The following is a 24,110-nucleotide window of genomic DNA, read 5'->3' on the forward strand; positions in this document are numbered from 1 at the left end:
TCAAAAACAAATAGCATTTGACCACGCACACAAGTAGTCTTTTAAGAGCGCAACAAGGTAAACATGGTTTTACTTACTTTGTGATAACTGCCAACGTGATTCTGAACATTGACTTGATGATCTGGTGGTTTGATCTAAAAAATAAAAAAGACATATAGTACAATATAAAGCATATTTAACTTTTTAAATACACATTTTACAAGAGAACAATGAGTAATCAAAAGAGCAAAAGTATTCAGATAAACCCAGGGAATTCAACACTTGGGTGCATAATTTATTTTAAAAAATAGCTTCCAAAGAGTCAGGCTGTATCTAAAATTTTAACTAATTAATTACCTGTCTTTTCCCTAACCACTTTTTAAAGAAAAAAATATATAAGGTATAGAACACAACATGAGGTAAGGGAGATAATGAAACCTTTGAGTTGGGGAAAATTTTGAAAGTTTATAATAATGGATCTTCTTGAAATCATTAATACCCATTTTTGCCTTAAATTTTTCTTGCAAGTGGTCAATATATTATCTATTTTAGTCTACTCTTCATAAAAACTTTTTTCATATAAAAGTGGAATTTATAACTAAATCTGTTTAAAAGTGATCAGATGGCAGTTTTGGAAACAGAAGCATTTGACACATTCAAGTGTGGTGCCTAAACATTTTTGTTAGTGTACTCTTATTACTAAAAAAATTTTAAGCATCAATCTCCAAAACATATTTCTTTCCAATATTACATACATGCATTAACTAATGTGTTATGTATATTATAAAACAGACAAAAACAGACATTGTTAAATGATGAAATAAAAAAATATATACATGACATTCTAATATTTTCTTCCTGCATTCCAATCAATCTTCTTGTGACTCTTCAGTGATCTCTGGCCCAGAAGATAATCTAGGAAGATCAGTATTCTTCTTAATATGCCTCACCTCTTTGTTCTTTAGCTAGAGTTTTCTTCTGCATGTAGGTCTGTGTGCTTCAATAAGAATTTATTAGAATTCTAATGGGATCACAGAGCCTGTGGTTTATGTAGTTTCAAAGAGCTATGTGCTGGTAGCAATGGCACCAAACTTTTGGCTGTATGAGTGGCTTAATTAATCTCTACTTTTAGAGCTTTATGTATACATATATGAAAACTAATAACAGCACTTAATTTGAGTGTTTTGTATGTATCAGGTATCTTCTAAGTGCTTTACACGTATGAATTAATTTAACCTCACAACAACCCAGATGAGGAAACTGAGGAACACAGAAGTTAAGCAATTGCCTGAGGGCACAAACCTAGTAGTGGAGGAGTGAAACCCAGGGATTCTGGCTCCAGAGCCCATGTTCTTAACCACTATGCTAGAATGTTGCATATCTCCTTTGGGATTTCTGTATCAAGAAAGAATGGGGAAAATTGAGGAAGAGTGGGAAATATATAGGATACCAAATGCCCATAAACCAGCTTATGAGCTTATTTTTAAAGTGGAATGATAAAGTAAAACATAGGAATTAGAGAAATTCTCAAAAGGTAGTGAGGGAAAAATGGAGAATTACTCTTCCACGGGAGTAAAATATAAAATTTTCATAACTTACAAAGTTTACAAATCCATTTAGCATCTTCTTAAGCTTCAAATTGGTAGTTTTTTCTCTTTAGTCAATTCTTTCATTGAATAAACTTAAACACAAATTCACATAAACCACCAGAACTATAATGACTAACTTGGTGTGAATTTGAACAATCCAGAGATAAAAGTAGTTATCTAAGTACATTTAAACTTCCTAAAAGCTAACTAACACTCCTGATGGTGTAGTAAGTACCAATGCCAATGTGATCAGGCTCTCTATGAATTTTTTTTTAAAAGCTACAAATAACTCTTCTTTAGAGCACAAAAATTTCTTATATTCCACAAATGTCAAAGCAGGCTAAAAGCGATTTGTTTAGATATTACATGACATTACATTCTTAATCAGATGTACGCATGGAGTCAGTAATTTTAATAAATATTAAAAAGTACACTTTTCAAAAAGTACTTTTAATAAAATATTTTATAATAGTTTTTAAAAAAGCAGATTCACAGAATATCTTCATATTTTAACTAAAAAGACAGCTCCTAAGATAAAAGTCATATTACATAAAGCAATGTTACCTTCAAAATTAAGAGAATCCCCGGATCTGACCTTAACACTGTCACTGCTGTCTCGATCATCATCTTCAGTTTCTCCTAAAAAGTAAAGAATACACTAGTATAGTCTTTATTCTAATGCTCTTAAAATCTGGATTAAAAAACAAAAACAAGTAATTCAACATTAAAATGAAGCCCTTTTAATGATCAGATATAGAATCAATACTTATTAGGCTGACTATTCTGAATCACAAAGTTCTAAATAAGCTAAACTTGAGTTTATTTATTGTATGTTCTCTGAGGCACATAATTATATCCCAAACAGATATTCAGAGTAATATCTCTAAGATTATATTCTGAGGCTTTGATTAGAGTCAAAAAGTAAACAAATGAGCATTAAATAGTGGAAAATTTTACCTGGGGGGGGCACTATATATACACACTATATGTGTGTAAATTCAGACAAAATTAGTACAAGCACGCATGTGTATTTGTATACGTGTGTGTTTGCAAAACCCATACACAAACATTTCAGTATGCAGGTGACTAATCTCAGATTCTGATGGGCTTAAAAATGGACTAAATTTTACTGTACTATTCCAACAGAGACTGCTTAAGAGAATTTGGAAAAGCAATTTTATTTTTTTTGCTGAGGAAGATTTGCTCTGAGCTCACATCCGTACCCATCTTCCTTTATTTTGTGTGTGGGTTGCCACCACAGCATGGCTGCCAATGAATGGTGTAGGTCTATGCCCAGGAACTGAACCCGGGCCACCAAAGCAGAGCATGCTGAATTTAACCACTAGGCCACGGGGCTGGCCCTGGAAAAGTAATTATTTTAATACCATAATCAAAGGCCAGCACATGCCAGAAACTGAAAATATTAGCTTTGCTTAAAAATATTAATTCAAACAGACAAAAGATGCTTAAAATGCACACAAAGCCTATCATCACTCATTCTGTCCTATTTTACCTGTCCACCTAACAGTTCAGATAAGCATGAACATATTTTCTGAAGAAAAAGACACTATTTTCTGCTCTCATTCTTAAATACTTATCAAAATTGCTTCTCACCTTAACAAGAAAAGATTTAGAATATATTGCATGATATTTTAAAAGAAAATACCTTCTTCAGAGAAGTTGACCTTCTGTTGGACACTGGTGGCATCTACAAGAGAAAAGTATACATGTTGTATATGACATCAAAAGCTAAAACTTAGGAATAAATAAGAGCATCTAATTTAGGAAAGTGAACATAAAAACATACCAACTAAACTTTTTTTTCTGTTAAATCATAAAAAAAGGAATCTATTATTTTCCTCGAGGGTATTTCAGAAATAAGTCTGATACAAATTAGAATCAGAAAGAGTTCATTCTTCCTTCAGTACAGAATGAATTGTACTTTTAGAGTACTCTAAAATGTAACCTGTGTTTGCAGAAAACATTAAATTCTACATTGACAAATATTCCAGTCCATATAGGTTTCCTATATTCTCATTCTCCTATTTGTCAGATTCTCTATGCTCCCTTTTTTTTTTTTTAATTTTTAAAGATTTTATTTATTTATTTATTTTCCCCCCAAAGCCCCAGTAGATAGTTGTATGTCATAGTTGCACATCCCTCTAGTTGCTGTATGTGGGACGCGGCCTCAGCATGGCCGGAGAAGCAGTGGGTCGGTGCGTGCCCGGGGTCCCGAACCCGGGCCGCCAGCAGCGGAGCACGGGCACCCAACCGCTAAGCCATGGGGTCGGCCCTCTACGCTCCCTTGAAAAGCCTACCATACAGGGAGAACTGACAACCAGTTCTTTAATGCGTGGGATATCCAAAAAGGAAGTAAGAAAGGTAAAGAAACTCTCTTTCTAGTTCCAGCAGGTGCATACACATCACTATTTCTCAGAACTAGAGAATCTGGACAAAGATAAATGAGTGAGAGGTACCAAACAAACTTCAAATGCAGTATTTTTACATGGGCTATTCTGAAATTTCTTTATTTAAATAAAGGGAGATAACCCAAATGCAGGCATTGCACAACTGGGCTAAAATATTGCTGAATGATCATATGAGAAGAAGTAGCATGAATGAGACTCCGTCCTCAAAGCTGAAAATTTTTGTTTCTTTTCAGCTTTTTCCTCTATTGATTTCAACCTCTATTTGTGTTTCAAAGGAGAAAACAAGTATTGTGGAAGGCAACTGCCAACACATTATATGGTGAATTTGGAAATATCTTCTTCAAATCAGTTTAATTACATTGGTATAATACTAGTTAAACTACTCCTACTCAATAGTGGCAAGTTCAAACCTCTGTGAAATATACTTGCCAACATTTTTGCTACAGAAAAAAACTAACACTGAGAAAACTGCAGATAATACTATGTCACTCTTAAAAAACTAGAATCGGGTATATTATGTGCTATTTTAATCTACGATCCTTAGGGAAACTGTCCTTTCATTTTCTCTTTTTTCAAGTAGAAAAATGGAAAGTCCAACTTGTCTTAGTGCCGTTCTCTTAAAATATTTTTTATTAGTATTTCCATTCATACAAAAAGGTATTGTTTCCTTGCTGAAATTTAATTTTCTAAATGCATAACTATTATCGCATTTTTTTTGTACAGCAGTTTACTTCATTCATTTACACAACTATTCACATAGCATGCAAACAAAAGATGTTTTCTTAAGAGTCGATGGTCATGTCTTAGTTATTATCTTAATAATATTAAGTCCTTAATATTTGTATGGTGCTAGTTAGTTTTCAAAGAAATCTTCATGTCTGTTATCTGATTCCCATAATGTCATAAGGGAATACTCTCATAGGTAAGGCTCATAGATACTAAGTAACTTGTTTAAGGGTGTCAGGACTAATAAGTGATAAAAAAGGACGACTTCTGATTTCCAGTCTACTACCCTTCTATCACTGCAGCAGTCGTGTTCATAACAGCACAACTGTAAATACTCAATAATTTTTTTTATTAAGATTTTCTTAAAGCAGTTTTAGGCTCACAGCAAAATTAAAAGGAAGGTACAGAAATTTCCCATACACCTCCTGCCCCCACACATGCACAGCCTCCTCCACTATCAACATCCCCCACCACAGTGGTACATTTGTTACAACTGATGAACCTACACTGATGAACTACATCATAATTACCCAAGGACCATAATTTACATTACAGTTCACCCTTGGTGCTGTACATTCTGTGGGTTTGGACAAATGTATAATGACATGTATTCATCATTGTGGTATCACACAGAGTATTTTCAATGCCCTAAAAATCCTCTGTGCTCCCCCCATTCATCCTTCCCCGCTCTGAAACCCTTTTGAACCACTGATCTTTTTACTGTTTCAATAGTTTTGCCTTTTCCAGAATGTAATATAGTTGGAATCACAGTGTGTATCCTTTTTAGATTGGCCTCCTTCACTTACTAGTATGCATTTAAGGTTCCTCCATGTCTTTTCACGGCTCGACAGCACATTTCTTTCTAGTGCTGAATTATATTCCATTGCCTGGATGTACCACAGCTTATTTATTCATTTACCTACTGAAAGACATCTTAGTTGCCTCGAAGTTTCGGCAATTATGAATAAAGCTGCTATAAACGTGTGTGCAGGTTTTGTGTGGACATAAGTTTTTAACTCCTTTGGGTAAATATCAAGGAGTGTGACTGCTGGATCCTATGGTAAGAATGTGTGTAGTTTTGTAAGAAACTGTCAAACCATCTTCAAATATTGTACCATTTTGCATTCCCCCTCGCAATAAACAAGAGTTCCTGTTGGTCCAGGTCACTGTCAGCATTTGGTGCAGCCAGTGTTCTGGGTTTTGGCCATTCTAATAGGTGTGTAGTGGTTATGTCATTGTTTTAAACTGCATTTCCCTGATGACATATGATGTAAAGCAACTTTTCACATGCTTAATTGCCATCTGTATGACTTCTTCATTGAGGCGTCTGTTAGGGTCTTTGGCTCGTTCTTTTAATCAAGTTGTTTTCTTATTGAGTTTTAAGAGTCCTCTGAATATTCTGGATAACAGTCCTTTATCAGATGTGGCATTTGAAAATATTTGCTCCCAGTCTGTGGCTTGTCGTCTCGTTCTTTTGACATTGTCTTTTGCACAGTGGAAGTTTTTAATTTTAATGAAGTTCAGCTTATCAATTATTTCTTTCATGGATCATGGCTTTGGTTTATATCTAAAAAGGCATCACCATACCCAAGGTCATCTAGGTTTTGTCTTATGTTACCTTCTAGAAGTTTTATAGTTTCATGTTTACATTTAGGTCTATGGTCCATTTTGAGTGAATTTTTGTGAAGGATGTAAAGTCTGTGTCTAGATTCATTTTTTCACACGTGTATGTCCAGTTGTTCCAGCACCATCTGTTGAAGACTGTCTTTGCTCCAATGCCTTGCTTTTGCTCCTTTGTCAAAGATCAGTTGACCATATGTGGGTCTACTTACGGGTTCTCTATTCTGTTCCATTGATTTATTTGTCTTTTCTTTTGCCAATACCACACTGTCTCAATTACTGTAGCTTTATAGAAAGTCTTGAGGTTAAGTACTGTCAGTCATCCTATTTTATTCTCCTCCTTCCATATTGAGTTGCCTATTCTGGGGCTTTTGATTCTCCATATAAACTTTAGAATCAGTTTGCTGATATCCACCAAATGACTTGCTGGGATTTTGATTGGGATTGCAATCTATAGATTAAGTTGGGAAGAACTGAGATCTTGACAATACTGAGTCTTCCTATCCATGAACATTGACTCTCTCTCCATTTATTTAGTTCTTTTTGATTTTACTCACAGTTTTGTATAGTTTTTCTCACGCAAATCTTGTACATATTCTCTTATATTTATATTTTATTTCATTTTGGGGATGCTAATGTAAACTGTATTGTGTTTTTAATTTCAAATTTCTCTTACTCATTGCTGGTATATAGGAAAATGATTGACTTTTGTATATTAAACTTGTATCCTGCAACCTTGCTAGAACTGCTTATTAGTTTCAGGAGTTTTTTTGTCCATTCTTTTGGATTTTCTATGTAAGATGATCTTGTCATCTGTGAACAAAGTTTTATTTCTTCCTTCCCAATCTGTATACTTTTTATTTCCTTTTCTTGTCTTATTGCATTAGCAAGAACCTCCAGAACAATGTTGAAAAGGAGTGGTGAGCAGGGACATGCTTGCCAGTGTCTGATGTTAGCACAAAAGTTTTAGTTTCTCACCATTATGATGTTAGCTATAAGTTTTTTTTTGTGGATAGTCTTTATCAAACTGAGAAAGTTTCCCTGTATTCCTACTTTACTGAGAGTTTTTATTATAAGTGGGTATTAGATTCTGTCAAATGCTTTTTCTGCACCTATCAGTTTCATCATGTGATTTTTCTTTTTTAGCCTGTTGATGTGATGGATTACATTAATTGATTTTTGAATGCTGAACCAGTCTTGCATATCTGGGATAAATCCTACTTGGTCTTAGTGTATAATTCTTTTTGTACTTTTTTGGATTCGATTTTCTATTTATTCATTCATTCATTTATTTATTTATTGGTGAAGAAGATTAGCCCTAAGCTAACATCTGTTGCCAATTCTCCTCTTTTCGCTGAGGAAGATTGGCCCTGGGCTAATATCTGTGTCCATCTTCCTCTACTTTATATAGGATGTCGCCACAGCATGGGTTGACAAGTGGTGCATAGGTCCGCGCCTGTGATCCGAACCTGCAAACCCTGGGCTGCCGAAGTGGAGCATGCAAACTTAACCACTATGCCACCGGGCTGGCCCCTGTTTTCATCTTTTTAACCTAAGCTGCAAAGAATGTACAGATAAATATTTAAATACAATCTCATGATGAATCAGCAGCATCTATTACAACATAAGTTTTAATCTCGTTTCCCTCTTTTGTTATTCAGCTTCCTTTATTTTAAACTTCTTGGCTGCTACATGTTGAAAGTTAAAGCATTTTAAAATTTTAAAAAAAAGGAATTACTCTTCCCTATGCTCATGGAGAAGCTTTGAGAAATTAAAATCCTATTTGGAGCAACAATACTCTTTATAAAAAGAGTTATTAAAAGAAATTATAAAAGCTGTGGCTTTAACAAATACATAGACAAATGGCAATAATTAAATGTGCTTTTAAGGAGGTGTTACTTTTCCAACAACCTCAGCCAATTAGGAAAAGGTGCTTTCAGAAGTCCTAGATCTTTATGTTTGTTGTAAGAACAGATCACTTACAACTACCTCCTCTGGTGGACACCAACCACTAATTGTATCACTTTCTCCTGTTTTTTTTTTTGGTGAGGAAGATTAGCCCTGAGCTAACATCTGTTGCTAATCCTCCTCTTTTCGCTGAGGAAGATCGGCCCTGGGCTAACATCTGTGCCCATCTTTCTCTACTTTATATGGGACGCCACCACAGCATGGCTTGACAAGCGGTGTGTAGGCCTGCGCCCGGGATCCGAACCTGCAAATCTCCGGCCGCTGAAGCTGAGTGCATGCACTTAACCACTACATCACTGGGCTGGCCCCTGTATCACTTTCTTTTGCTTGGCCACAATTTTTAAGGAAAATACAAAGTTTCAGGTACATTTCTACTATAGACTTTCCTATTCCTAGAGACTTAAGGAATGTATTGGTGTGAGAAGTGAAGGGTACTCAAGGAAATATAAACTTTGCTTACTTTGTGTTTTGTCTGAGGACAAAGATATGAGGATTTCATAAATGCTTTCTCAAAGGGAAGACTAGATGGAATACAGGAGTCACTGTGTCTCCTGTCTTCTCATGCTGTCAGTACAACCCAGTATGGAGTGTTACAATAAATCTATATCCAGGCAAGTGTGTAACTCTCTGAATTTACTCTTAGAACAAACAAATGACAATCTGGGTGATTTGCTATCTTTAATCCTGCCATTGGTATAAATCAAGGGTCAGTAAACTTTTTCCATAAAGGCCCAAATAGTAAATACTTTAGGCTTTGTAAACCACATAAGGTCTCTGTCATAGATCTCTCACAAATGTAAAAATCTTTTCTTAGCTCATACGCTGTACAAAAACAGTATTGCAGGTCAGGGCCGGCCCTGTGGCTTAGCGGTTAAGTGCGCGCGCTCCACTACTGGCAGCCCAGGTTCGGATCCCGGGCGTGCACCAACGCACCGCTTCTCCGGCCATGCTGAGGCCGCGTCCCACATACTGCAACTAGAAGGATGTGCAACTATGACATACAACTATCTACTGGGGCTTTGGGGAAAAAAAAGGAGGAGGATTGGCAACAGATGTTAGCTCAGAGCCGGTCTTCCTCAGCAAAAAGGGAAGATTAGCATGGATGTTAGCTCAGGGATGATCTTCCTCACAAAAAAAAAAAAAAAAAAAAGAATGGTACCTTTAAGACTATTCAATGCCAATCATGCTTTTTATTTATTTATTTTTTTGTGAGGAAGATCAGCCCTGAGCTAACATCCATGCTAATCCTCCTCTTTTGGCTGAGGAAGACTGGCCCTGAGCTAACGTCCGTGCCCATCTTCCTCCACTTTACATGGGACGCCGCCACAGCATGACCTGACAAGTGGTGTGCCACTGCATGCCCAGGATCCGAACCCGGGCCGCCAGCAGTGGAGCACGCGCACTTAACCGCTATGCCACGGGGCCGGCCCCCCAATCATGCTTTTGAGAAGAGTCAGAGTGCGGCAGCAGAAAGGAAGAGTAAAGAATTACTTGGGGATATCACTAGTATTCAAGCTCCATGAATAGCCATTTTATATACTCCAAGATGTACTAACATTACTATAAAAAGAATCAGAGGGTGTCATTCTCTACATTAATCTCACAGAAATTTCCTTTAAACTGGAAAGCACTTTAAGTTAGTTTTTATTATAATGTACTTATAAAAATGATTTCTAAATTTAGAATAGAAAGTAAAAGTGCTAGATTATTTCAGTTCCAGGTTCTCTTCCAATTAAGAGTCTATGACTTGAAAACCTTGTTTTTTCAATTTTTAAATAGAGCACGTAAGAAACTCTGGTGGGTAAAAGTACACGATAAGCTGCAAACTGCAAGGATCATTTTCAGTACGCAGACATTATAAATCCTTAAGTCTCTAAAGAAATTAGCTTGAACTTAAGTAAAAGACGAATTTAAAAGAAGTTGTAACTATTTATAAAGAAAAATGAAGCTTCTTTCCTCTTGATTCATCTCCAAATTTAGAAAAGAATTGTAACTTAAAACTAAGTCCAACCACAATCAATGTAGGTTCACTTAAAGCCACAGATCTTGGTATCTCATGTTCTACACCAAGGCAAATACTGAAAAGAATTTAAACCAGTTCAACAAACATAGCAAAGGACACTGAGCTTACTATAAAAAACACCTCAAATTCACTTTGTAAATGAAGAAAAAACCTTAATTAGTAAGTTGATATCCCCTTTCCCTCAATCGTGTGAATTTAACAGAGTCTAATATAAACTAAAATGTATTGGTTATCACATGTTCTTACACGAATTTAAACAATAACATAACGAAAAACATCGTTTCAGACAGAATAAAAACCAAGGCTATTAAGAAAGGCCACAGTCATAGGGACACAGTGTCCCGCAAGCTGAGATAACGAACAAAGTAACACTCTCGAGGCAGTGACCAAACGTGCATGCTCCTGTATTCTACTGATAATCAGAACCCTCAAAGAGAACCCGTAAGAATTAGAGGCAAACAAACCTAATTCAGTCGTTTTAGTATTTCCATTTGTTTTGCATGCCGAATTTGCAACAAAGAAAGCAAGAAAATGATTAGAGCTTAAAAGGAAATGCGTTATATGGTTCTTTACCACAGGTTCATCATCAAAACCTTAACAGATCTTTATCATTATAATACTTAAAAGGATAGCTATCTATCAAAAAAACCCAACCTAATTCTTTCTTAAAGGAAATGACTGACGAGGAGTAGAAACCTACTGTGAAGATAAATAAGCTTCCTTTTCAGTTCCCATGATAAACCATCCTTATGGGCCAAGGGACTCTACAAATGAAGTAGAAGTAGACTGCTTGGAATGACTCTTTAATAGTCATGAGAATCAACTTAAGGGCAACACTTTTTTAAGGTTTTAGTCAGAAAGAAATGTAATTGAGGCAGGGACATTTTATAGCCCTGAGCCACAAAGCCTCAGTCTTGAATTTTTGTTAGCATTATACGGGGAAGAATAAAAAATCCCTGGCCCTGGTTTAAAATCATGATGCTAACAAAAAGAATCACAGCAACATGTTAAGAAACAACCTCTTAAAAAGGAGGAGGAAGCCCTTTAGACACTTATATGGAAAGATGTCTCAGTATGTTAAGCCAAAAAAACAAACAATAGGTGAAGAAAAGAGTATTTATCAGGCTAAAATTTGTGTGGAAAAAAAGGAGGAAAAGATCATTTATACATGAATATCTTTATATCTCCAAAAAATATCTCTAGAAAAATACCTAAGAAATTGACAACATTGGTTGCCTCTGTTGAGGAGACTGGGTGGGTAAAGGACAAAGGGGGCAGGAAGACTTCTCACTGAATATTTATAGTAACTTTTGAATTTTGAACCATATGAATACATGGTACTTACCCTATCGAAAAATAAAATTGTATTTATAGAAACTTTAAACCAACAGACAACACAATCTCTTACCAGATCTTGAGCTTCTTAGAGGGGGTCTACACAGGTTGATTATAGGATCTTCACTCATCATTAATACAGGAAGAGAAAACATTTAAAAAAATATAAAATGTCAAACATACTGGATTTATTATACAACCATCCATTTATTCAACAAAGGTTTTTCTGAGCTTTTCATTATGCTAAGTATAGGAATACAATAGTGAACCAGAGACAAGTTTCCTGCCATAAAAAAATTTATAGACTTCATGGAAAAATTCATAATTTTTCTCAGCAGATCATATTTGTATAAAAGGAAAGGAATATCAAATAAAATTCTTCTAAATTTCTCAATTAAGAACCAAAATATGTACTGTAACAACAACTCAATTATCTATTCCATTTGTGGCTTACCCCCACTGTGGATTATTTCCGGCATATTTTAATTTTAGGATTAACTTCCTGACAGTTAATACACTCCCTCCAACTATTTAACCCCGTGCACGTTCAGGAAATGCAAACTCTAATTTTAAATAAAATGTTAATGTTAGCCAGAGTTTGTTTCAGACTGTCTATGATTCAATGAATAAGGTTAATGGGGAAGACCATCAAATAAATTGTTAACGTTTGCATGGAAAACCAAGGAGTGTTTTCTCAAAGAGCCTCATACAACATAATCTAAAACCCAATACATATCTAAATTTCGAAATATTATATTTTGTTTCATTTGTCTCTATAAAAAAGCATTATGTTTGGTTCTATATGAGAACTGCAAAAACCACATTCTGAATTGGCTATCACTGGCCCCCTCCATCACACTGACTGCCTATATTTGTTTTTACAAAACCGACTTAACCTAATTTCTCCTTTACAGTACCTAAAAGAGAAATCTTGAAGGGAAAGCCATTCATTTGTTCAAAAAAATACTTACTGAGCATGTTTTTATGCATCTTAGAGATGTAGAAAAGCGATTAAATTGATCTTATGTAGCTCAAAAAGGCAGAACTAAGATCAATAAGAAAAAGTTACAGCAAAGTAGGTTTTAGTTTAATATTAAAAAAATTATTAATGCTGTCTCCAAAACAGAACAGATAGTGAGGGAATGATTTCCATATGACTGAAGATGATCAGGCAACGTATGAATGGATGTTAACAAAGGGACACCTGCACTAACAGAAACTTTGAATAGATGACTTCCCTAAATCTTCCAGCTATAAAATTCTATGAAGTACTTTTCTCAGTTGTTAGCATTTTACACACCACGTATTTAGAACTTACATAAATAGCTTTAAAAATAAATCTTGTACATGTCCATAATCCCAAGATGATAACTACCTTCCTCTTTTCTCCTCTGAATTTCCACTTTTCAGGTTTAATTAAAACCTAAAGCTCAGTCTATAGATGTCAATTACTATTTCAGTTCCCATCTTTCAATTAAGAAGCATCTCCTGTATGCTCTATTATATACATAGCCTTATATAAGGTACTTGAAGGAGCCAGAGTACCAGACAGAGGTATTAGAGTATAAAATAGCAAGTATCCTCTTGTAGCAATCTCCTTCCTGTGTCTGCTTTTGCTCACCACTGCACCCCCAGCATCTAGCATGGGGTCTGGCATAAAGTAGATGCTCAATAAATATCTGGAAAATGAATGAATGCTGTAACTAAAGCAGCCAAAGAATCAAATGTTCATGACAAAATAGTAGGCATTCAAAGATATTTGATTATTTATCTAGAAACCATAACCATTAGAACAAAAGTATTTTTTTAACTTTAGGAAAAGAAAATGAAATTTTCCTAATATATTTTTAGATTATAAAATCAGTTTCATGATTTCCAGAAAAGAATGAATCTGGCCATAGAAGAGCAGTTATATATGTATATGTGGACTGAACTGATTAAACAACTTAACGGCTATTTTAATGTGAAAATAATTGAATTCTGGAACTTCAAACAATGAGAAGAGTTCAAACTGTATCCCTGTTCTAAACTAATATAATCAACATTTTTCATGACTTCCAAAAACAGGATGACAAATGACATAGTTGTCTTTACTAGGTTGTTTTAGAAGTTTGTCTTTACTAGGTTGTTTTAGAAGGTGGCTTATGTCTTTATTCTTAAGGGCGTCTTTGGATAAATTTCTTTTAGACTACACCCGTGGTTACTACAATTACAGCACTATTCTTAATACTAAAGTTAAACTAAGTCTATGATTCTACGACGAAGAGGAAGGGCCTATCCTTAAACCCGTACTTAAAGCAATCCTCCATCAGAGTGACTCACTCTTATTTAAATAATTCCTGTTAGACAGACTTTACAAGCATTTACTTAATAATTCCTTAAACTCTTTCTCCTTTCATTAAGAGGCATGAGATGGGAGCATGCCAAGTGCTAGATGCAATATAATTTTTAAAAGCACCTTTTATAGTAAGAGTACTCTGAGTATCCTAAATCTCCCAAAGATGCACATATCCTTATTTCTAGTTATATTGTATAACAGTGTGCTATTGATATATTCCAGGTAATCTATGCATGGGTTCCAATCTATCAATCATCTATACAGCCACTCACTGCTTTACGATGGGGAGATGTTCTGAGAAATACGTCACTGGGCGATTTCATCATTGTACGAACATCATAAAAGGGTACTTACACTAACCTAGATGGTATAGCCTACTACACACCTAAGCTATATGGTACTGATCTTACAGGACCACTGTCGTATATATGGTCCTGTCATTGACCGAAACATTGTTATGTGGGGCATGACTGTACTGAGAAATGTTTTGTCTTCTCCATTTCCAATTATAGCGTACGCTTCTTGAGAAAAAGAAATGCTTAAGCAAAATTTTATGAACTTCACATCTCTTGTAAAGTGCCATGAGGAAAACAAAAACCTTTTATTTGTATATTTTACTATGTATAAAGTGATTTTGCATGTATGGTATCATTTCCACAGTGGCCTTGTGAGTTAGACAGGGCAAATCATATAGATAAAAGCCTGAGGCTGAAGGTGGCTGGGTAACTCAACCAATGTCCAGTGTTCTTTCCACAACATTATGCAGCCATGTACCTCAGTAGCAGTCCTTAAATATAGGCCTAATGTGAACTTCAAAAGACAACCGTTCAAGACATTCTATTACATAATAGTTTTATAATGGTCTATAGGCTACGGTCTTCATTACATCAAATTAGTTAACTCCGTAATTTTTATGAAGTTATTCTAGATTTTAAAAATGAGACATTTTTGCTTTTCGAGGTATAAAGGACATGCAATTAAATCTATTATAAATAAAACTTCAAGAATATGTGGTTTTTCCAAATGGCCTGGAAAATCTGATTATAGCATCTATTACTCAAAGTATTGTTCTAAGATAGTTTATAATCTTAACACAGTAACATAGGCTGTTTAAGGAAGTAAGCACAAAAGGTGTGTTTATTTGGAATGGAACTTGAGCCAGATATACTTTATTCTAAATTGAGAATAGAATAGTTCAATTTACAAAGCATAATCTTATCAGAAGCAATGGATAAGGAAATAAGTCAGGATATGGGTAAAAAAAAAGCCGGGGATGATCAGTTTCAATAGCTATAATCATTTATTGTTGTGGGACTTTCCTAATATCAAAAAAACTGAAAATAGGGACCAGCCCAGTGGTGTAGTGGTTAAGTGTGTGCACTCCACTTTGGAGGCCCAGGGTTCAAGGGTTTGGATCCTGGGCGCAGACTGAGGCACCGCTTGTCAAGTCATGCTGTGGTGGCATCCCATACAAAGTAGAGGAAGATGGGCACGGATGTCAGCCCAGGGCCAATGTTTCTCAGCAAAAAGAGGAGGATTGGCAGATGTTAGTTCAGGGCTGATCTTCCTCACACAAAAAAACCAAAAAAACAAACAAAAAAACTGAAAATAAACGGAACTAAAACCCAACAATACTAAGATTAATAACTAAACTTAATCCTTTCTCCTGCTTTTCAAAATAATTTAAACAGTTTTTACAACTTCAGTAGACTATCAAATGTAGCTTACTTCCATGTTATATTGATACTAAGCTGCAAATATTTTTACATTTTAACATCTCTGAAATTGGGAACATCATACAATATATGGCATATTACAGTTTAACTGACAGCATTTCTTCCTTCTAGGCAGTACATAAAACGATAGTGTATCTTACAACTGATGCTATCTTAGATTTGATGAAATATAGCATCAAACTGACAAGATTGACCGTATTGTGTCATGATTTTACTATGCAGAACATTTAATCCATTTTAAATGGAAGGCAGTGTAACATATTCATTCACTCAACACTTAGACTTTACTGAGTAGCTAATTATTACATAGGAGAGCCACAGTGAGATACTTGGGGAAATGAAAGGAGAAGACAAGCCTGGGTCTGAATTTTGGCTCAGTCACATATAGTGTAATCTTAGGCAAGAGTCTTAGCTACTCTGAGCTCCAGTTTTCTCATCTATAAAATGGGTATATCTATCATGCATAGTTATGTGAATGAATGAACTAACACATACAAAGTGGCTGGTAATTAGTAGATACTCAACTATCTGCCCAGTCTTTTCTTGACCCATGCCTGTACTGCTTAATTCCATAAACAACCTATGAAGCAGATTCACTGAAACTCTGAATGAAGTATGATTTGGGACCCTTGATGAACTGGCGATAATCTGTACATAAAAAAAAGCTGTCAGGTAAAGAAAAAAACAAAATCACTCTTCTCACCTGGAGTTTCTTGTGTTCTCCAGATAGTTTTCTTTGAGACTGTTTGGCTTACAACAGTATTTGAAGATGGTTCATCCTCTAAAGAATAGACATGAAAATTGTCAAAATTCAGAATATATGATCTAGGTAGAGATTATGCATATTAATAGCAATATATAAGCAGAAATACAAGTAATTCATTTCTTTAGAAATGTGTAATTAGGTTTAGCAAAACTTAAGAATTTAACTAGTCAGAAATACACACTCTTAAGACAATATAAAAATAAACTATTCACCACTGATGTTTTACAACAAAAGTATATTTACTTTAGAAAATTTAAAAGATGGGCTTCTTGTTGTTAGTGCTGTGGAGTCGATTCTGACTCCTAGTGACCCTGTGTACAGCAAAGCAAAACCCTGCCCAGTCTTTTTGGCCATCCTCTCACCTTCGGTGCTGTATCAGACAATGCTCTGTTGTTATTCATAGGGTTTTCATGGCCAATTTTTTTTGAAAGTGGGTGCTCAGGTCCTTCTTCCTAGTCTTAGTCTGGAAGCTCTGCTGAAACCTGTTCACCGTGGGCGACCCTGCTGGTATTTGAAATATCGGTGGCATAGCTTTCAGCATCGCAGCAGCATGCAGCTGCCACAGTGTGCCAACTGACAGACTGGTGGTGTGGTTCCCAGACCAAGAAACGAACCTGGGCCTCAGTGGTGAGAGCCACCAAATCTTAACCACTAGACCCCACCAGGGCTGGCCTAAAAGATGGGGTAGAGTTTCACTAATGATGTGGAAAAAGCAGAAGAGTGAAAAACGTTTAGATTCTTATAGACGTACTAAAATTGAGGTAAAACCTTTGTGTGTTAAAAAAAAATTAGCTAGTATAACTGCACTAGGCTCTGTGGGAGAGTCAATACAATGTAACACATATTTATTGCCTACTATGTGGAAAGCATTCTTCCAGATATTGAAGGAGATACAGAATTAAGGCAACTACTAAAGTATAACAAGGCCCTTCAAATATATATAACAGGATCTGTCTTCAGGAAGTTTATCTTAAAAGAGAGAGAAAACTCATATATATGGGCTAACCTGTCTTGAGTTGTTACATCCAATAGTAACTTACATATCTTTAACACAAAGTTTCCAAAATCAACACATCTTCAAATGTGTCAGCAGGTAAACGTGCAGTCCATTACTCTGAACTGAAAATCTACCTCCTCTTCATATCCATCAACGGTCTACCACTAACTATGTAATCCCATTGTGATTCAAATCCCCTGATTTTTACCTCATAAGTGCCTTACATGGGGCTAACATGCAACTTCACCTATGTGTGTTGGGGGGGGAAGGCAGGGTGGGAGAGGATGGATTAAGGAAGTTGATTCACCTGTGACTTACCTAAAACTATATACCTTGTCAGCATCCTTTTGGCCCATTCAGACGAAAACTAATTAGAGTCGTGCTTTGTCAAGCTCCTTAACCACTGAAGTTACACTGAGGGCCCCCAACGTGGCGAATTTCTGGCAGAGACCACCACACTGAAGAGAGAGCGATCAGCTCAAGTTTATCAGACAATGAGGAGCTTCAAGTTCAGGATAAACGACTTACCCCGTTTCAGGTAAGTATTTGGGTGGGGTCTCAAGTCAATTCACCAATCACGCTATCCCTCCAAACGCCCACTCACAAAATTTCCCCTCCCTCTCCCCCCACCTGGGTAGTGACGGAAAAGGAAGGAAAGGTTACATTAGAACCACGCTTCTCAACTGGGGACTTCTGGCCTCAGAGTTAAAGGAGGAAATGGAAGTGGCTTTGGTAGACACATCCGCAAGAGAGAGAGGAAACCGCAATGAAACCGAGCCTGGAGTGATTCGGCGTCCCGCCTAACTAGCCGTCCCCCGTGAAGGCCCGCAGAACGAGGCAATCCCGACACCCCTAAATTGATGCCTCGGGACGGGCAGAGCTCCGCGGCTCTGCCCAGGCCGCCCCGCAAGACTGCCTGTCCAGTCCTCCCGCCCGAGCCTCTTTCCCGCCTGCGCTTGGGCGGACCCCACGTAAAGGCGCACGTCCAGGGGGCGGGGGAGCCCCGGAGCCCCGGCGGGGATGAGTGCCGGGGAGGAGCCCGCCCGCCCGCTGCACGCCAACATCCCACGCGTGCCCGCTCGCTCGCTGGCTTTCGGCTGAGACCGTTACCTCCGCCGGCCTCACCTTCAGAGGAATGAGAGTCCCGTATCCCTCTCCTGGTCGTAACCGGAGACGGCTGCAGCGGAGGCTGCAGTGAGTGCTGCTGCTGTAGGCGAGTAACCCTTCGCGTCTGCATCTCCTCGGCTTCCAGACGTCGCAGCTGCGTCCGCCGCCGAGACCGAAGGTAGTAGGCGCTTTCTCTCACTTCCTCTTTCCCAGAGTCGGGCCGGAACTCTCGTAGCGGGATTCGTCTTCCCACCGGGGACTTTTCTTTGGCCACCCGGGGCTCGAAGTCACCGTACACTTCTGGCGGCTCTTCTGAGAACCTCACTTCCCGCCGGCCGTGGCGCGACGGCGGAGTTCCGTACGCAGGCGCATTACTGCCGCCGCCATTTTGAGGGGCGAGCCGGCATCTTCTTTCCCGCAGCGGGGCCCTGGGCGTGACGTACCATGCCCATTCTTCCCTCACCGGCTCCGCCCGCCGCCCCTCGCCCGCCATAGTTGTTGACGTAGCTTGAGTCGACCGCGAAGATGGTTTGGGGGCCCCTAGATTCTCCAGCCGTCGATGGCACTGGCTTTTCGGGGCTGTTGGGCGGTGGTCGCGGCCGTCAGGGAGGTAGTTGAGAGTCGCCGGGGCCGCCGCCTGCGTCGTCGCTGCTGTGCTGCAAACCTGCCTCTGGGCCCATGGTGTGTCCTGAGGGCTGTGGGAGAGGCAGTGCCTGTGCTGGGTCAGCTGCTGTGGGTCACTCCCGCCTCCTGGCTGAGGGCACCAAAGAGGAGGAGAAGAGGGAGGAGGACGTCGCTGTCCTTGGCCTTGGAGGAGGGAGGGAGGAGACGACGGAGAAGGGACAACTGACGGGGCAGATTTCCTCTCCTAAGCCCAGCTGCTCGTGGCAACTGTTGCCCGAAAGCAGGAGACGCCCGTCCTGGCGCCCAGTGCCGAGTGTCTGGGAAAGGCCGAGCAAGACGGGGGCGGAGGAGAAGTTTGCGTCCTCGCCCCCTGGCTGTTGCGCAGTTCTCCTGGAACCTTTTTGATGGACTGCTTCCTTAGCCATGCCTCTTCAAGTGTCCCTAGCAGAGTGAGGATAAGAAAGATACTTTTGCAGGTCTTATATCTTTTCTTGGAGAAATTTTTATTTTCAAGCTCCTTATGAAGGCAGGTATCCAGTTTTAAATTTAAGTGACCTGTTGCGAGTGTACAAAATCGTACCTACAGGCATACTCGGGTGGATTTCCATTTGCAAAATGTACGCAGAGCAAATAGGCTCTTATTCTTGGCTTTCGTATAAAGGCTCTGTGCCAGCAGCGCTCTTCGGAAACCTTGTTAGCGCTGTGTTACGGGCAGTGAGAAATGAGCAAATACTTTGCTTAAAGCCGCGCTGTCTTTTAACTTGTGATCCATTATTTTTACTTTGATTCTGGGCATGACTTGAAATACTGCGTTTGATTTAGGGTTTCCTGCGTTTAGTTTACTAAGAAAGCATGATAACTGTTTGTTTCACCTCCGTATACCATAGTTACAGATGTGAATAATCTGCAAATATCTAACCAAATTTAGACACACCGAGGGAAAGTTAAGTTAAAGTCTGAATAGTTACTGAAAAAAAGATTAATGTTACCTTCAAATATACACGCTTGTCTTGCAGGACTTTTCTGTAATTGATTTTAGTGAATAGATTTAAAAACTTGTAACTTATACCAATTACAATGAATGATTTTGTAAAGTTTGAAGGTATTTGTTTATTCTATCAAGTCTTTTAAACCCCTTCTAATGTTTTTGAGCGACTCTTGCTCAAACTAGGCACAGATTTCAATTTAATGAAATATTAAGGTGTACTGTGTTTTCACTAATAGTCTATAAATTTGGCCCCAGACACAAGGAATTACATACTTTAGAGAGTCACCTAGGTTTTAGCTTGTTAGGGATTTAGTTTAGTTTAGGTTTGTTTACAATATACAATATAGCCAAAGAAACTGGAGAAACAGTAACAAGGGAGATGCTTTTTTTCTTTTTAATCATTTATCTTAAGGGAAAATTAAAAGTGTATTCTTCTTTGTCAGCTTGAGTTAGTATATTTGGAAAATTTGTGAGAATTAACTTTTCTGACAAAATGCTGAAGAATATAGATACTTGGTAATACCTGGCTTTTATTTACTTATGTTTTAAGTAAGACTTTCTCTATAACGTGCCTATTCTATTACTCATTATTAACATATAATAGTAAAAGTTCCGTAATAGATGTAATTATTAAAGGATATAAAACCTCATAGTATTAATGTGCAAAGTTCATATTATGTACATTAATGCGTATATTAAGAGCCTCTTTAAAACATTTACCAGGACAAATGACTAAACAGAAATTTGGATACAGACTTGTGAAACTTAAGTTTGGGGTATACTAAAAAAGAGAGAAAGGACAAGAGGTTCTGCATATTATTGAACAATCAGAGAAGATGAGAGGTTCTACGTATTATTGAATAATGAGTACATGTGTTATTTTGTAATTAAAAATGCTTGTAAAGGCTTAGGAATGACTTTCCAAAGAAACGAATCATGAGAATCTTAAAGAAGAATCAGAGGCACGGTAACTGGAACATTAACATGTATATTTGCTTAGGATTTTCCGTCTTTTGTCTAGGTAATAAAACTACATAATCCTAGCTCTGCCATACCTGCCTCCCACACCTAGCAACCTTACAAATACCAACTTTAATAACAAGTGTGAGGTAAAGCTAAACTCTCATCAAACCAGATATTCTGCTGTAGATGTTTTCCAGACTACAAGGGTGGCCCAAAAGAAGTGACATTGCAGAGACAGACTCATAGCCTATATTATAAGGGAATTGCGGAGCCACTAATACGAAGAGGAAAATACTAAGAGGAGCTCTGGATGTTAGACAGTTACCTTGGGAATTTGAGATACGTGGAGGAATTCAGTGAATCGAAAGAGAAGACAGTTAAGAAAGGAAATGATTGTAAGAAAGAATACATTGATGTTAATAAATATATGAATTAGTGAGTGTATTCTTTACCAAGATGTTTAATAAATATATGAATTAGTGAGTGTATTCTTTACCATTAGGGAATTTGCCATATATTAGGTAGGAGAGATATACTACAAATTATAATTTAGATTAAATGATGCGTTAATTTATATATCTAGCTGTTAGGCCTAACTCTTGACACTGGATTTCTAAATAAAGCAGCTATTTTAAATGAAACATTTTATTTTAAAGTAATAATTTTTGTACATGAGTTTTTTGTTTAGAGTAGGCAGAAATACAATTATTTACAGATAAAGCACTGTCAATTTATTGTGCATAATATGCACATTTCTGGTCAGATAGGGAAATAAATAACTGGGGTTTTATCTTAGTAGAAAGAGGCAACATTGTTATTTTTAATAAGGAAAAGATGATTAAAATATTAGAGGAAGTAAATTAAAGACATAGTAGTTGGCTCCATTTATTCCCCATTCTCACAAGTGACAGAAAAAGTATTTTAAAGACTTTATACGAATGAAAATGTGTAGCTGGAAATGTTATACTGAAATTAAGAAAATTTAAACTCAGTGAAGTGAATGGAATATAATAAATATTCTTCCGCTTATTCTCTGTTGAATTAGAAATTGCAGTCAATTATTAAACATCATCTAAGAGTGTTTCCAAATCCTGTGACTTCTGCCAAAAGAGGATGATTGAGAGGTGGAGGCACTGATACATGAAGAATCATTTATCCAATAAATATTTGAGTTTCTGCTGTGTACAGTCAGACCATGTTGTAGGTGCTGGAGATTCAACAGTGAAAGAATAGACCAAAGGCCAAAAATCCTCCCTGCCTTCTTGGAGTTTATATTCTATGGGAGTCAGATAAAAAATCAAAATAAGTAAAATAGTGTGTTGGTCAGAAGTGTTACGGAAAAAAATGAGGAAAGGAGAAGTGAGATTTTGAGTAGATTTCTTCTATATTGTCTTGAATTGGTGTAGGTCGGGAACAGAAGTTTTAGATTTACTTAACTTTGCCCCTAGCCAATTATGTGTTCTTGGGTAGATTGCTTGCCATCTCTCCGTTTTCACATTTGCGAAATTACTAGATCAAAATAATAGCTACTCTTTATTCATCATTTACTACTATCATTTAGCAGACACCGTTAAGTACATTAGCGCATTTCCTCACAACCACCTTATGAGGTACGTAGCGTTGTCCCCAGTTGACAGGAGCAAACTGAGGTTTAGATTAAGCAACTCGTTTGAGGCCAAGCACCTAGTAATGGTAGAGGCCGGGTTCCAAGTGTGATGTCTGACTGGTGCTTGCCATCATCATTGGGTAGTGCCTCTCACTGTGTTGGTTCCATGGGTTCTTCCAGCCTATGCATTCTAGATCATTGTAAGGGTTAGGGTCGTCCGATGCGCTGCGGAGATGCCTGCTTCCCGTCAGACAGCAGCACGGGAGCCGGGACGGGTGGTTCTGCTGCGCGCGCTCACCACGCCTCTTGCTCTGGCGGGGCTGGCTGCGGGGGAGTGGAGAGACGTGCGTGCGGGCGACTGGGGAGGAGGAGGAGGGGCCGGGCGACTACCAGTCCCGGCATTCCGCGGGCCCTCCCCGCCCGGAGGTCACCGTCACGTCACGTGGACAGGCACAGGGAATACGTTCTGTTCCGCCGCGTCGGAGGGGTGCAGCCTCTGGTTGTGGGGCAGAAAGAACACGCGAAGGGCTCCGCTGACATTGACAGTGGACGGTTTAAAACCTCGCTAGGATTTGTAAGTAAACAAAATGTATATACAACCTTTCCATGTTTTAATGTTTGATCTGATATCTGATTTCGAAACATCTTTCAGAAACGATCCCTCCCCACCCCCACCTCCCTACTGCAAAAACCCTAAGCGGAGCAGATTGGGGGTATATTTTTGTTTTGTAGTAAAGAAAGATAAACAGAACCTTATAAACCTTAACACTAAGATGGGAATAAATGTTTGGTTTGGACTTTGAGAAGGGAAGCAGAATTCCTATAAGGCTCAGAATGTAAACGGGGAATCAGACTACCACTGTAGGTGGTGATTACTTCCCTTTACCTCTGCCAGACAGGATCCCGTCTTTGGTCATCTTAATCCTTATGAGATAGTACCCCCCCCCTTTTTTTTAGCTTTAGTGGTGCTAAAAAGGGCAAAGTTTTGAAGTTTTAGTAAGATTCTACAATTACCATTTTTCTTACATATTATATATGTATTCCCGATTGTATTTCATACCCAATGAGAGTTTACCCCTTTTTCCTTCCTTCACGGAAGTGTCTAGCTCTCTACTTTATCAGTAGTGCTTAATTGTTAGACTTTATATGCAGATGCAGAAGTGTTATCTTAATCTGCTTCAACATACTGTTTTTGTTTCATTTTTACCTGTCTTTAGGTTTTAAAACATTTTATTTTGAATCTATATGAGAGATCCTTTCCTTGTCTCTATTTTTTAAGTATTAGGGCGGTGGCAGCTATCCGTATTTTTCAGCTT

General features: G+C 37.8%; 2 protein-coding genes across 5 annotated transcripts in view; one reads left to right on the forward strand and one right to left on the reverse strand.

Moving 5' to 3' along the window:
- The window catches only part of TOR1AIP1 (torsin 1A interacting protein 1), a 37,940-nt gene extending 18,727 nt beyond the window's left edge, over nucleotides 1-19,213 (reverse strand). The window contains exons 1-7 of the mRNA XM_058539950.1: nucleotides 18,632-19,213; nucleotides 16,447-16,524; nucleotides 11,743-11,802; nucleotides 10,799-10,843; nucleotides 3,235-3,276; nucleotides 2,133-2,207; nucleotides 78-134 (exon numbers count right to left, since the gene is read on the reverse strand). Coding sequence (XP_058395933.1) covers nucleotides 78-134; nucleotides 2,133-2,207; nucleotides 3,235-3,276; nucleotides 10,799-10,843; nucleotides 11,743-11,802; nucleotides 16,447-16,524; nucleotides 18,632-19,106 — 832 coding nt within the window. The 5' untranslated portion in view covers nucleotides 19,107-19,213. The remainder of the gene's footprint in view (nucleotides 1-77; nucleotides 135-2,132; nucleotides 2,208-3,234; nucleotides 3,277-10,798; nucleotides 10,844-11,742; nucleotides 11,803-16,446; nucleotides 16,525-18,631) is intronic.
- The window catches only part of LOC131404847 (torsin-1A-interacting protein 2-like), a 35,487-nt gene continuing 30,100 nt past the window's right edge, over nucleotides 18,724-24,110 (forward strand). Inside the window, exon 1 of one of the 4 annotated variants that reach the window (XM_058539956.1) lies at nucleotides 18,724-18,791. The gene's annotated coding sequence lies outside the window, so the exon portion shown is untranslated. Of the gene's footprint in view, nucleotides 18,792-23,303; nucleotides 23,369-24,110 lie in introns of those variants that run through there. The other 3 variants (XM_058539955.1, XM_058539953.1, XM_058539954.1) reach the window with 3 other exon arrangements.

The sequence above is a fragment of the Diceros bicornis genome, chromosome 4, assembly GCF_020826845.1.
Source record: "Diceros bicornis minor isolate mBicDic1 chromosome 4, mDicBic1.mat.cur, whole genome shotgun sequence".
In the NCBI taxonomy this organism is placed as follows: Eukaryota; Metazoa; Chordata; class Mammalia; order Perissodactyla; family Rhinocerotidae; genus Diceros; species Diceros bicornis.